Source organism: Equus caballus, chromosome 16 (genome assembly GCF_041296265.1).
Source record: "Equus caballus isolate H_3958 breed thoroughbred chromosome 16, TB-T2T, whole genome shotgun sequence".
Classification (NCBI taxonomy): domain Eukaryota; kingdom Metazoa; phylum Chordata; class Mammalia; order Perissodactyla; family Equidae; genus Equus; species Equus caballus.
In genome coordinates, this window is record NC_091699.1 from 28,969,873 (window position 1) to 28,984,363 (window position 14,491).

The 14,491-nt window shown below is 41.3% G+C and overlaps 1 protein-coding gene across 3 annotated transcripts in view; it reads left to right on the top strand.

Moving 5' to 3' along the window:
• SHQ1 (SHQ1, H/ACA ribonucleoprotein assembly factor) overlaps positions 1 to 14,130 on the top strand; it is a 108,830-nt gene extending 94,700 nt beyond the window's left edge. For all 3 annotated transcript variants that reach the window (XM_070238608.1, XM_001493744.5, XM_070238609.1), the window contains one exon: positions 13,307 to 14,130. In XM_070238608.1, the coding sequence (XP_070094709.1) occupies positions 13,307 to 13,892 (586 nt within the window). In that variant the 3' untranslated portion in view covers positions 13,893 to 14,130. The remainder of the gene's footprint in view (positions 1 to 13,306) is intronic.
• Positions 14,131 to 14,491: the final 361 nt, after the last annotated feature.

A 14,491-nucleotide genomic window follows, 5' to 3' on the forward strand; every position in this document is an offset into this window, starting at 1 on the left:
AGAATTTAGGGGTTTTCTGTAGAAATTTTATTTGAGGAGATTGACAGTTTATTTAGAAGTGAATTAGCTAGAGACATAAATGGTTATGGTCTCTGACTGATGAGAGGAAGATTAAGTGACACAATCTGATGGCATAACTCCTGAGGGGACAACATGTAGACTGAAGTGCCAGGGTAAGTTTGAAGAGTGCTGAGAATAGTTCTTTTTGTGAAAAGGAAGCTTAAATAATGAAAATGAAAGAGTTGATTAATCTTAAGACTTTATCATAAATATAAAAGATATTTAAGTCTTTATCCATGCATGTATCAGCAGGTACATGGTGGAGTGTGTTAGCAAAAGAGATCCCTTGAATTTCAGAATTTACTTGAAAATTCTGACCATAATATCCAAATCAACTGCCATTTCATAGAGAAATGTGTTGGTAAAACATACTCTCCTGTTAAAAAAAAAAAGTGTCAAAATAGAAACAAGAATCCCAAGTGACTGAGGTCAACCCCAGACTTTTCTCCCCATCCAGTTCCCTTACAGCACTAATAATGATAATGAAGGAAGCACCCGGAAACTTGATCTAGTTGTCTTTTCCCTCCTGGGGGAAGGGTTTCTTTTGCTATTGTGTACATTTTAATTGGGATTGCAGATATGGAATGGGGTCTTAAAATTTTTTATGCTTATGTTTTAAAAACTATCTGTTTTGAGAAAGTAAGCTTTACTCGATAGTACACAGATTAGATAAAATTGCTCACTTTGAGTGAAATATTCATACAAGTGGTGTAAAGACTCCTTGGGGCTTATTTTCAGGTTTTTGGTAGATGAGATGAAGGATTAGAGGCTTGGAAACAGTATTAAAAGAAGAAATAATAGAAATTCTTATTTTATACTTAGTTCAGAAAGTACTAGGTTTGTTCTGTTGATCAGATGTCCTGGGGGTAGGGGAAGGCCTTTCAAAATGATATTTGAGGTGACCCACCGACAGTGTTTTACCCAGTACCTCGGGAGTAACCTCCACAGCAGCCAGCTCTGAACTTCTGCAAAGAAGAACTTTCTGTATATAGTATGCACATTCTGAAAGAGATGACTAATACATCTTTCTCTAGGCTTATTTTGAGATTCTTTTTGTGTTTCGCGGAACGTGCCATGCCTTTTAAAAAGAAGTTTGAGATGAGGAGTGTTGTGTTAGAAGTCCTGACAGTTTACCCAGAGGAAATCAGAGCTGTCCCTGTGATCTCGTCCCCCTTTTAGGACACCTCCTCCTCTCTTGCTCTGTCCCCTTTTCCAGAGCAAATGTTCAGAAGCATGAGACTTCTTTTCCAGGATTCCTGTATGTTGGTTTATTTTTAAAGCTAATTTTTGTTGAACTATGCACAGATTATAAGTATACAAATAATGAATTCTGATAAAGTGAAACACCCAAATCAAGAATCGAGCCTTAGAGGCTCCCCAGAAGCCCCCTCGTGCGCTCTCAGTCCCAACCCCCGGCCCCTGTAACCGCTCTCCTGGCTTCTGTCACCATCCGTTAGTTTGCCTGTTTTAGAACTTTGTATAACTGAAATAATACGGTGCGTGCTCTTTTGTGTGCAGCTTCATTCATTCATCTTTATTTTTGTGAGGATTCGAACTCAATGTCAATTCCCAAAGTTTTCTTTGGGGCATCTTTGAAAAAATCTGGCAGATTGGCCTGAGAGCGTTCAATCCGGAAAAGGAGCACTGGGAGTAACGAATGACGTAGGAGTAACGCAGCTACGTGATGAAGTTGGGGAACAGGGGAGGTTGGCTGTGAGTGGGTTAGAGGTGGGCGGATTTCCGGAGCTCTGTCCTCTCTGCCTTGGGTGACCAGTCCCCAGACTCCCCGCCATCAGGGCTCCCTGCCAGGGCACAGCCCTCCTGGGTCCAACAAGGAACAGACCCTGTGGATCTGCCTTTAGGAAGGATGTGAATGCTGAATGCCGCAGCTTCTGGGTGTGGCTCCCTCACAGAAGAGGGACAAATTAAAGAGCCGCCCTGATTATGTCAGTGAGCTATATTGATTGGCACAGCGTGCAGTTGTTTTCTGTAAGAATATAGGCGGATACAGCAGGCCTGCCCCCGGAGATGGCCACTTAGTGTTGTGACTGGCTCTTGCGAGGAGCTGTCTGCCCCGTAACTGTGTTGTATCATCTTGTCCCTGTTTTCTCCCTAGGAAAGCAAAGGTTCCGACTTTCTTCAGAGAGCATCTTAACCACAGTTCAGAGTGAGTGGGAAGAGGCAGAGCTTATGTGATCTATCAGACATTTAATAGTTCTAGAAAACCCAAACCAGTGAGTGGGCAGTGCAGTGCTGTTGTTCATCTTGTAGAACAGGATTGTCATTAAGAAACCACAGAATGGTTCTGGTTTAAGTGATTCATGCCATTGCATTATGCACTTAAGGAGACATTTCATTGTGCATCATACCAGTGAGTGGAGAAATATTCTGAATTTTCAAAGTCTTTGACTCCCATCATAATTTGGAGAGCTGCATGCTTCAGCCTGTGCATGTGGTAAACATACCAGCACTTAAGTATTTTCCTGTCAGGATTGTGAAAGCAACCTAGTGCACAAACTTCGTATTTTGTAACCAAGGAAAAATTTAACATTTAGAACAAGCATACAACGAAATAAACACATAAATCACTTGACCCAGTCTTTCTTTCTCAGAATATGCCAGGAAATTGGAAGCAGTCATTTTCATTCTGCTTTCAAGATGGGAAAGAGGAGACAAAAAGGATATATTTGAAAATTTAGCCAGAACTTCCCCTTCTTTAGACCTCAAAACTATCCTGGTATGCCACGTTTGTAATCGTAAGTCTTGTTGTAAAGTTGGAGAGTGAGGGGCTGTGTCCCAGCTGGTGGTCCATGGCACCACAGATGGGTTTCAGGGGAATGGAGTTAGTGGGCCCCTCAGCCTTCAGGATGGCAGGTAGGATGTGGGCCAGCCCACTCACTTCACCCCTTATGCCATGCCAAGCAAATACCGTTTTCTGTGTGTCCCATGACATGAAACAGCTTGGGAAGCATTGCTTTAAATAGACTCTTCTTGCAAGACTTTCTGAGGTGGCGTTTTAGTTGAGTGCTGAATGCGTAGGAACCAGCATGGGAAGACTTGGGGGAAGAATGTTCCAGAAAGAGGGAACAATAAATGCAAAGGCTTTGAGGTAAGAGCGCATTATTGTGTCCTCAGGACAGAGAGAGGGTAGAGAGTTGAGCCAGAACACAGTGTCCTGGACACGAATGGTGGGTGGCCCGCTGAGAGGTGGACAAGGGCCCAAGGGCCAGATCTTATGGGGCCTCGTCCTCAGTGGGGAGTTTGGATTTCATTGTGAGTGTTCTGGGAAGCCGTTGCAGATTTTTAAATGGCGACATCATGATCATAAGATAGAAGTGTAAAACCATAGCATTTTAGACGCAGAGGGGAAACAGTCTGATCCCTTCTCTGCAGTTTATTATGTAAAGGAAACTTTCCCAGGCCTTGCTGTTGTTGATATTTTTGGTGGCGTCATTTTTTCATTTGTAAAATCAAGAACTTGTATGAGATGCCTCCTAATTTCTGTTCAGCTCTGAAAATTTTGATCCTTGTGTGGTCCTAGGGCTGCTGTAATAAATGACCACAATACTAGATGGCTTAAAAAACAGAAGTTTATTCTCTCAACAGTTCTGGAGGCCAGAAGTCCAAAATCAAGGTGTCAGCAGGGTTGCTTCCTTCTGGAGGCTTGAGGGAGAGTCTGTTCCATGCCTCTCTCCTGGCTTCCAGTGATTGCCAGCAGTCCTTGCTGCTCCTTGGCTTGTAGGCACATCACTCCAGTCTCTGCCACCATCATCACATGGACTTCTCTGTCTCTGCCTCCCGTGTCTTCACATGGTGTTCTTATGAGGACACCACTCCCCCTTGTGTCATTGGATTTAGTGCCCTCCTTAAACTAGTATGACCTCATCTTGACTTGATTACATCTGCAAAGACCCTGTTTCCAACTGAAGTCACATTGACAGGTTCTGGGGGTTAGGACTTGAACATGTCTTTGTGGGGGACATATTTCAACCCACAGCGTCTTTCTTCTGCCACCACCTCAGTGGTAATGCCTTCTCCATCTTGTTGATTGACTTCCACTTAGTTTCATGGAATCTAAACAGTCCTTTCATCTGAACAGTTAATAGGTCAAAATACTACACTTCTATCATTAAACAACACTGAATGCCCTTTCACACAGATGAAATGTAGAAATATTGTCAGAGTTGTTCAGGTCTGACATACCCAAAATGTTGTGCTTCATGGAATAATTTTAGAGAAGAAAATGGATTGAAAAGATCTATCTTTCTCAGCCTTGGACCCATAGTTTCTGTTTTCCCATATCCTTTTCTATCCTACAAAGGTTTTTTGGGGTGTGTGTGGGTGTTTTTTAATGTAACCAGCTATTTGGTTTCATTGAAATTATTTATTCCTTGCCTTGTACCAGAAGTTATTTAAAGCACTTCTCTGTGTGTGTGTGTACATGTATGCGTAAAACAAGATGGCAGGTGTAATTAAAGGTGGGGGTAAAAGAAGAAAAAATAAGACAGCAACAGCATGAAAAGGGAGGCAAGAAGGAGCTCCAGGTACATTCCATCATGTCAGGTGGGTCACAGATTTGAATTTCCCAGTAGTCAGTATGGAAAGGGAGACCTTTGGGTTGCAAAATTCCAAGGGTTTCATGGGGCCCGTTTTGAAATAGGCTCTGAACACCAGCTTTGGAAATTACAGTGAAGCACATTTCAGCAAAAGCAGTTCTGCTGGGGTGTCGGGGGGAGTAGAAGGAAATGTGGCAAATTTATGAGATTCACATTTTCATCTCTGCTAATTTGATTCGATCTAGCATAAATGCAAAATAATTTCAAGAACAGGATGGGGTGCATTTCTTTCAAACAGTTCTTTCTGAACATTGTGCCTTTCTTAACCTATTCATCACCCTCACCCTTCCACTTCTCAGATAGATGTCAGTGATGAAGCAAATGATAGCCTCTCCGGATTTGGATAAACCTTCGTTCACCTGCTAGAAGCATGCTCTTCGGCGTGTAGGATTGCCACTGCAATTTTTTTTTTTTTTTACATAAAGTCACTTACTTTGCTCTATAAATGTTTCTATCTAGTACAGTCACCTATATTTGTCATGCAGGGGGTCCTTATTTCTGAATATTCATTATTCAGGTTTCTGCACTTAGAAAGTTACAAAGAGAAGAAATGGTAGTCAGAACACAAAAATATTCACTAATGATGAAACCACTTGATAAATTTAGCCCCATTCTAGCATATCATTTCCTCATTGCATCTTCCCCACCCATCCTGCCAGTATTCTTGTTGTTTGATGTCTTGCTGATTGTTGATATTGTACAGTGCAAATACATTGCAAATTGAGTTAAAAAATCAAGGATTTCACGAAATCAGTGGAAGTAATATAGGAGCTGTGCTTGAACCACAGGCAGAAACACTGACAGTGAGGCTTGAAAGTGTGGGATTAGTTAACAGTTGAAGAAGCCCCTACAATAGTAGTAAAATTAGTGGAAAGTTTTTATTTTGAATATCAAAGAGCTGATTGGAATCACATGATTGAGAGGCCCCTGAGGAAACTTGACGATGCCCTTGATGATTATTTGTAAAAATTACTCTATAATTTGCTGAAGAAGACCAACCTGAAGTGATGAATGTCATATAGTGCTATAATTTTGTTAGAACAATTTCAAATACGATTAATAATTGGTTCATTCTTTGTTCATTTGAGAATTAGTAAATAGTTGTAATTATAAACTATGTATTAACATTGTCAAATGTTTTATAAACTTATTTGTGTAGTTTGGAAGTTTTAAGGTGAAATCTTAACTTTTTATCACTATTTACTATTAAATTTTGGCCTCTGTTTTATGCGGATTTACTTTAAGTGACTTTGTTTGGTTTTAATTATCCTCCATTTATGAGCATCTCCATTCTCTGTTTCCGCTGTGGGGGGTGTGCTGTGTTGGAGAGAGTCCCCTCAAAATTCATGTGAAGGAGTCAACCCTGCTGACACCGTGATTTTGGATTTCTAGCCTCTAGAACTGTGACAGAATGTATTTGTGATGTTTTAAGCCACCAGTTTGTGGTAGTAATGGCAGCCCAAGGAAACTAATACAGATTTTGATACTGTGAGTGGGGTGCTGTTGTAATAAATACCTAAAAATGTGGGAATGGCTTTGGAATTGGGTAATGGGTAGAGGCTTGAAGAGTCTTGGAGTTCATGATGGAAAAATCCCAGATTGCCTTTAAGGAGACTTTCGGTAGAAATGTGGATGTTACAGGCAGTTCTAGTGAGGGCTCAGAAAGAAGTGAGGAGAGCTCCAGAGAAATCTTCTTTTGTCTTAGAAAAAATATATATCATCACAGACTGAATGGTGCTCGAAGTTGGAATGTTAAAGATGCTACCAGTGAGGTCTTAGATGGAAAAGAGGAACATGTTACTGGAAACGGAAGGAAAGTTGAGGAAAGCTTGTTACAAAGTGGCAGAGAACTTGGCTGAACAATGTTCTGCCATTCAGAAAGTAGAATTTAAAAGTGATGAACTTGGCCATTCAGCTGAGGAGATTTCTAAACAAAGTATGGAAAGTACAGCCTGGTTTCTCCTTGTTGCTTATGGTAGAATGCAAGAAGGAAAAGATAAATTGAGGAAGTAATGGTTAAACAAAAAGGAACCAGCATTTATGATTTGGAAAATTCTCAGCCTGTCCAGATAGAGTGCTCTGGAAATAGGGCTAAGGGTGTGGCTGGACAACTTTTGGCTAAAGAGATTAAGCCTGTGACTTATGGATCTAGTCAACCATCTCAGCACAAGTCAGGAATAGAGGTGGGGTCATCCAGAAAGGACTGTGGAGGACTCTCGTGTGTAATGGTGTGGATCTCCTCGACATCCACGGAAGACCAACAAGGTTTTTGAGAATGTTATACCAGCAGAAACACGGCCACCCTAAACTGGAAAGGGCAGGGATGGGAGGAGATGAAGGAAGAATAACTCTGGGGTAGAAACACGGATGCAGATGCCAGAGTGAGTGGAGCTTCCACCCTGCTGGGCCCCGAGGACAGAGCGTCAAGCCACAGAGCCTTATTTTCAGGCCTCAGAAACTAATGGAATTTGACTTGCTGCGCTGTGAACTTGCTTTGGACTGGCAACTTCTTTATCTTTTCCACTTTCTGCCTTTTGAAATGAGAATGTATACTCTATGTCTGTCCCACCATTATCTTTTGGAAACAGATAACTTGTGTTTTAGTTTCACAGGTTTGTGGACAGAAAGGGATTTTACCCTAGGATGGAGCATACCCAGGGTTTCTCCTAGCCTTGATTTAGAAGAGATTTTGGACCTAGAGTTGATGTTGGAATGGGCTGAGGCTGCTGGGGTTGGTGAGATGAGGTGCATGTAGATTGCATGTGAGATGAGCATGAATTTGGGTGGCTAAAAGACAGTGCTGGGTTGGATAGTGTCACCCCAAAATTCTTGTCCTTCCCAGAACCTCAGAATATGACCTTATTTGGAAATAGGGTTGTTGTGGATGTGATGGTTAAGATGAGGTCATCCTGGAGTAGGATGGCCCCTTAATCCAATGTCACTGGTGTCCTTTTAAGGAGAGGAGAAGAGAGAGATACATACTGAGGGAAGACGGCCCTATGAAGAAACAGAGAGAACGCCATGTGATGACATAGGCAAAGTTTAGAGTGATACATGCACAGGCCAAGAAATACCAAGGATTGCCATTCACACCAGGAGCTAAGAGAAAAGCATGGAACAGATTCTCCCCTCAGAGCCCTCAGAAGGAGCCAACCCTGTCAACACCTCAACTTTAGACTTCTGGCCTTCAGAACTGAGAGAGAATAAATTTCTGCTGTTTACGCCACCAGTTTGTGGTAGTTTGCTGTGGCAGCCCTGGAAACTAATACAGGGAGTTGTCAGAAAACCATTCTACTGATCCGTGGACTACATGTTATTTTTCATAGCCCAGGGCTGCGATGGTATTAAGTCAAGTTGGAAATAGGGTGAAAAGTTATTTCATTGGCCCAAACTCAGTATGGCTTAAATAACTCTTGCAATATTTTCTGTATTAAATTAGTAGTTTCTTGTTTAAAGTGATCGATTGTTTCTGTTAATAACTGGGCTGGAGATGGTTTTCACTATCACACAATAACGGCAGACAGCTCTGTGTTCATTTGTGCATCAACTGGTATTTGTTTTTCATGGCAACTTTCGGAGAAGAGTTTCATTAGCAGCTCCTACTGAGAACTAATGCATTACCTTTTAGATCAGGATCCATAAATGTTCTGAAGTTTGGAACTGGTTTTTTTTCAATAGGGAGGAATTATGATTATATGTCATTATCATCAATGCCCTTTAACAAGAAAGTTGATGGACTGTTTGTTCCCAGATAGAAGCTGAGACTGTGTGTCTGTGTGCTGCATCCTTTGAAATTAAAAGGCAAGTCAGTGTCTTCCATTGTCCAGCATGAAGCGTTTCTTGAATTGCCTCACTAGAGTCCTGTCCTACATTATCAGTTGCTGGCTCTTGTGTCAGTATGTCATGCCTGGCAAGTTAGCAGGTTTTGGCAGAGGAAATGAAACCTGGTCAGTTACTACGAGATTTATAGTAGACCTGCTATTGCAGGAAGTGGTGAAAAGTTGATTGATAGCTTGAGACAAAACTCTACAGCAAGAAACAGGATGTGTGCTTTCTATTTATACCCAGTTTTCTTTTTCCTACATTTCAGGGCTCCTTTGGCACTTTGTTTTGGCTGTTTCATAAGGCCATTGATGCCTTTTTTTTTTTGCGCCTAAACTCAGTCACCAAATATAAAATAACTGAGTAACTTGTGTGTGAGCTCAGACGTGGTGAAGGCAGGCACTTTGCGCTATTCCCGTTACTCTTTCATGGTGGTTGTATTTCCTGTAACTTGTCAGAGAGCAGTCTTTAATTAAAAAAAAAAAAAAATCCTCCAAATAGAATATTATTTCACATATACAATCAGAAAGAAACTTTTTAAAAAAGTCACATGGTGGGATTACATTTCCAAAAACTTTCTAAGAAAAACCTGTTTTGAGTATAATTTTATTAAAATATGGCATTAGTATGATATGCTTGTCATGTCTCTCTTAAATGCTGAATCTTCTCACTCTTTAATAAGCACATTCTTAACAGGTAGGTGTTCTTCATTTAGATATAAAATATATACTATAAGTACATCTAGTAACTCAGCATGAATGTGCATTGAGTGGTATCAGAATGTACCTGGTTTTTGTAAGCATTCTGGTTAACTAATAATGTCACCTGACAAGGCTTTTTGACGTGAACTAGCCTGGTCTGTTTTGAGTGTGACAGTGAAAAACCACTGGCTACATTAAATGAGGTGCTTTCTGAAATGGAAAAGCCATTACAGAGTTGGATTCTAGAATTTACAAGGAGTGGCAGACTTCGACCCAACTCTAATTGTCCCAGCGGTTGAAGAAACAAAAAGGCTACTCTTTCATAGCTTAATTTTTTTCTCCAAAGGAATAATTTCCTTTTTTGCAAACAGTCACTTCTAAGTTATCTGTGTAAAATAATTGAATAGAAACAAAGCCAACTTTCATTCCTTGGGCTGTTAGGGCACCTCCTGCACTGTGATACTTTGAAATTTTTAATCACTTTTTATCCTAGCATTCTTTAGGGGGGAGTTCGGAATGCTGCTTCTATGAAGTTTCTATTCAGAACTTCAGTATTAATTTAGGAAACTAGCCAGCTTGAGGTAATAAGAGTGGGATAATAAAAAATAGAGATGAATCAGCATGGTAAAGAATCAAAAATGAACATGTAATTCATTTTTACACATCTCACATAAATGGGTCACTTTAAACATAATGTAGCGCTAACAGTGAGACGAACTTTCCCCCGAAGGATGAAACTTCACGTCAGCTGGTAGCAGGTGCGAGTCCCTGTTTGGGTCACATGGCTCATCCTTGCCACTTTCTTGTCAATTAGAGTTGACTTTTTAGTCCCACTGTGCTTTCTGAAAAGAGCCAGGATTATGGTGAGGGGCTTTGAAGTTCCAAATTTATACTGTTAAAAACGACAGATAGAATATTTTTATAGTAGACAATAACAAAGACCCAGATAGTTTTAACTTGAGAATTGACTTATCTACTGTATTCACTAATATTCACAAAAATACCTCAGTTTTTTCCCTCCTACTCCAAACCTCTGTCGTTAAAGCTTAGATGTATGCTTCATTTAAGATTGCCAAACTAAAGGTATCAATCGTAGCTTCTTTGGAGAATTCTGGGCCTTCTGCAAGTCAGAGCTCGCTCATTTGGAAGATGCCGAGTCGAGCTCAAATTGGGAAGGAGTGAAGAACGTGGTCTGAAGAACTGAAACTTTTCGGAGCCTGGATACTCATGGGAGGCCCTCTGGTGGAGCAGGAATTGCGCTAGAGCTCTGAGGCCTGGGCTGCCAGTCTTGGCTGCCCCTTGCTAGCGGGGTGAACTTCAGCAGGTTTCCTAACCCCTCCAGGCTTCTGTTTCATCATCTGTAATGTGGGGATAAAAAGGAAGCTGATTCGCAGGGTTGTTGGTAGGAGTAAGTGCAATGACGAGGACCACCATCCTTCACATATTTGTCATGGCTATTAAAAATATGAGATATATGGTCACTGAAGTAAAAGCTTTTATTTTAAATGTTTTATTTCTAATATTATAATTTAATAAGAGACATTGTCTTCTCTCCCAGGTTCCTTGCTCTTTATCTCTGAAAGCTGTGTGTCATTATCCAGAGGGGACCTCCTTCAGTGAGAAAGATGGCAGTGAACTAGTTGCTAGGCTGACAGGGCCTTGGGGCAGAGATGTTTTAAACTGGTCCACTAGTTCTGACTGAATCCTTTGTCACTGGTCGTCAAGGTTTCAAAATATATGGTGGACATTATCTACAACTGTCTTGGACAAGGATGTAAATTATATTGCAACCATCTTATTCCATGCTTTTAAAGATGTCTCACGCTGATCAGAGCTCACCCAGAGTTTGGGCCCTTTGGTGAATCATTAAGTGACTCCAGCTGATCTCACCTTCATTTTCCCCTTTGCCCTAGCCACCTTTCCTTTTCTAAGCTCTGGAAATTCCAGCACTGAAACTCAGGCTTTTCCTCGCCTAAGAGAAAGTCGCCCATCCGTGCTGGCTGTTGCCCTCGTCCCATTCTCCCCCGCTGTGCCTGCCACCCACCCTCGGACACTGACTGCAGTGGAGCGTCTGGTCCTGATCACACCTGTGGAGGCGCAGCTGTGGGGAGGGGCGCCCATGCACAGTCACTCCTCTAAATATTTTGAGACGAAAGGGCCTGAGATACATCTAGGCACTTAGATGAAAATTATCTTTGTTCGGTAGTTGCCGTTGCACTGTCCATTCACTTTGGCTCTCTTGAAATGAAGCCTCATTTCCCCAATATTATGGAATGGACTACACTTTTACAAATGAATTTATGTTGTGAACTCACCCTCATCCAGATTGTCTCAAGACACTAAATTGTTGTGTACACTCATTTAATCTTTGGAGTTAGGCAAACAGAAGCCATGTCAGCATGCTTACCGTTTTCACTCATTGCCACCTTTCTTCAGTTGTCACCTCAGATTTTCCTCTGTAGAATAGTAAAGGGATAGTTTTTGGAGAACTGCGGTATGCTTTATGTTGCTTCAAAAACAAAACAACTAAATGCATCCAAGTTAATGAAAAAGTTTATTCAACATAATATTATAAATTTAGAAAAATATCCTCCGATATTCCATGAAACGGTTTTCTGATAAAAATAAAAAGCACTCCATGCTGCTCTCTAACATTGCTTTTTTTGGGGCACATTTAAAAATCCTGAATAGGTGTTCCATTTACATAGGTTTAACCAGGAACAATATGCGATGGAAACTCTCCCTCGCACCCTCACCGTCCAGCTTTCCAGTTCCCACCACACCCTTCTATGTAAGTTAGTGTTTTCTCTAGCTTTCCAGAGTGTATTGATAGATAGACAAGCAAATACAAATATATGTTTTTATTTCTTTCCTTTTTTTAACATTATAGGTACATATGGCATGCCTTTGATGTCATTAAACAGTGTATCTGGGTCAGCTCATGGAGAGCTTCATTCCCTATGCAGCTATAGACTGTTCCTTTATATGGATCTGCCATAATGTGTTTACCCAGTCCCATATTGATGGGCATGTGGTTGTTTCCCATTTGGGGTATTAAAAATAATGCCACAGTAACTAACCTTGGGCCTGTGTCATGTGGCATGTGTGTTTAACTTCCAGATGTGGTATTGCTGGGTCAGGGCTGTGTACATTTTCAATTCGAAAGCTATTGCCAAGTTCTCCTTCATAGGGGTTGTACCTGTGTAATCGCTCACCAGCGGGGTAGGAAGGTGCCATTTCCCCCACAGCCTTGCTAGCAGCATTATCAAATGTTTGCATTTTTGCCAATCTAATAAATGAAAAATATATCTCAGTATGACTTTAATTTTTACTTCTCTTATTTGACTGAACATCTTTTCTTATATTTAAGAGGCATTTGTATTTCCTTTTGTGAGAATTGTCTGCTTATGTCTTTTGCCCATTTTTCTGATGGATTCTTGTAATTATTTTTTTATTTTTTATTTTTTTCTTGGTGAGGAAGATTGGCCTTGAGCTAACATCTGTTGCCAATCTTCCTCTTTTTGCTTGAGGAAGATTGTCCCAAACTAACATCTGTGCCAATCTTCCTTTATTTTGTGCCACAACATGGCTTGATGAGTGGTGTGTAGGTCTGCACCCAGGATCCTAACCCGTGAACACTGGGCCACTGAAGCAGAGTGTGCAAACTTAACCACTACACCACTGGACCAGCCTGTGTTGTATCTATTTTTAAGAATGCTGTTAGGAGAATTAGACCTTGCTTTTTCTCAATTTTGTTTTAGCCTTTTGACTTTGCTTATGATGGTTGCTTTGTGCTATAGTAGTTGTTGATTTTTTACTAGTTGAATTTATTAATCTTTGCTTTTGTGGCTTCTGGATTTCGAGTCATAGTTAGAAAGGCCTTCCTCATTCTGGGGTCATAAAGGAAATATCCTACATTTCCTTGTAATATTTTACTAGCTTCATTTTTTTACAATTATATCTTTGATCTGTTTTGGGATTTCTCCTAGTGTATCATGTGAAGTATGGATCCAACTTTATTGTGTTATTTCTTTATGCTTTGTACCCAGTTGTCCCCAGGCCAGTTAATGAATAGTCCTAATATTTCTTCTTAAAATGGTTTTCAAGGTCCAAAAAGTTGGCAGCTCTTGCAGAAGCCTTAAAGGAAGTCTCCGTGACCAAGGCCCAGCTGGGGCTGGAACTGGAAGAGCTGGAAGCAGCAGCGCGTCTTGTCCAGGAGGAGGAAACTGCATTAAAAGCGGCCCATTCTGCTTCCAGGCAGCAGACACCTTGCTCCAGTTCTGAGGCAAGTGATTCGGAGGAATCAGACAGCAGCACATCGTCGGAGGCCGAAGACTCGGATTCGGAACACGAGGAACTCAAAGATAGCACATCTGAGACACTAACTTGCTTGCAGGGTCCCTTTCTTGAGGAAAGCAGTGCCCTGCTAATGGATGACGGTGGGCTGTGCAGAAATGCAGCCAGCCTGGGGTCTGATGCTGGTCAGGGGAAGCCACTTGCCTCCTCCCGGGCTCTCGGGGGTCCTGGGCCTCTGATAGAGGAGCTTGGAGAACAGCTCAAGGCTACAGTTCAGATGACTGAAACCGAGGGCTCCGCTGCCGCGACCACAGCAGCATGCAGGCCCAACACGACCGGCAGACGCCAAACGACTGACTCTGATGCAGGCCCGACACGACCGGCAGACGCCAAATGACTGACTGATGCAGGCCCGACACGACCGGCAGACGCCAAACGACTGACTCTGAGTGGTTTGATTCATTGTCGAGAATTATCTCAGATCTGGTTTTATGTGCTGAATTAGAATTCTTCACTTTCACTTTGTACTTTTTCTTAGTACATACAGCATGTTTTTTCAATGAGCTAATGTTGATACTTGTTGTTTTCCCTGTTAACAACTTTAAAAATAAAGTTCTAAAGTATTTTTTACCAAATGTAATTAATATTTGAAGATGAAAATAATAGTTCTGCCAGAACCTCTGGAACGTAGAGACCATTACTATTTTTAATAGCTTTACCGAGGTATACTTGACATACAGTAAACTGGATATTTAACGTGTGCAATGTGACATATATTTATACCAAATGGAACCATGGCTTCAATCAAGATGACGTTTCCCCATCATCCCCGAGTGTTCTCGTGCTCCTTTGTTACCCTTCTCCGACCCCCACCCCCCATGCCACCCACCCCCCTATTCCCCAGGTGAGCATTGATCTGCTCTCTGTCACAATATGTTCATTCGTTTGTATTCCTAGAATTTAATATAAATTGAATCATGTAATATGTACTCTTTT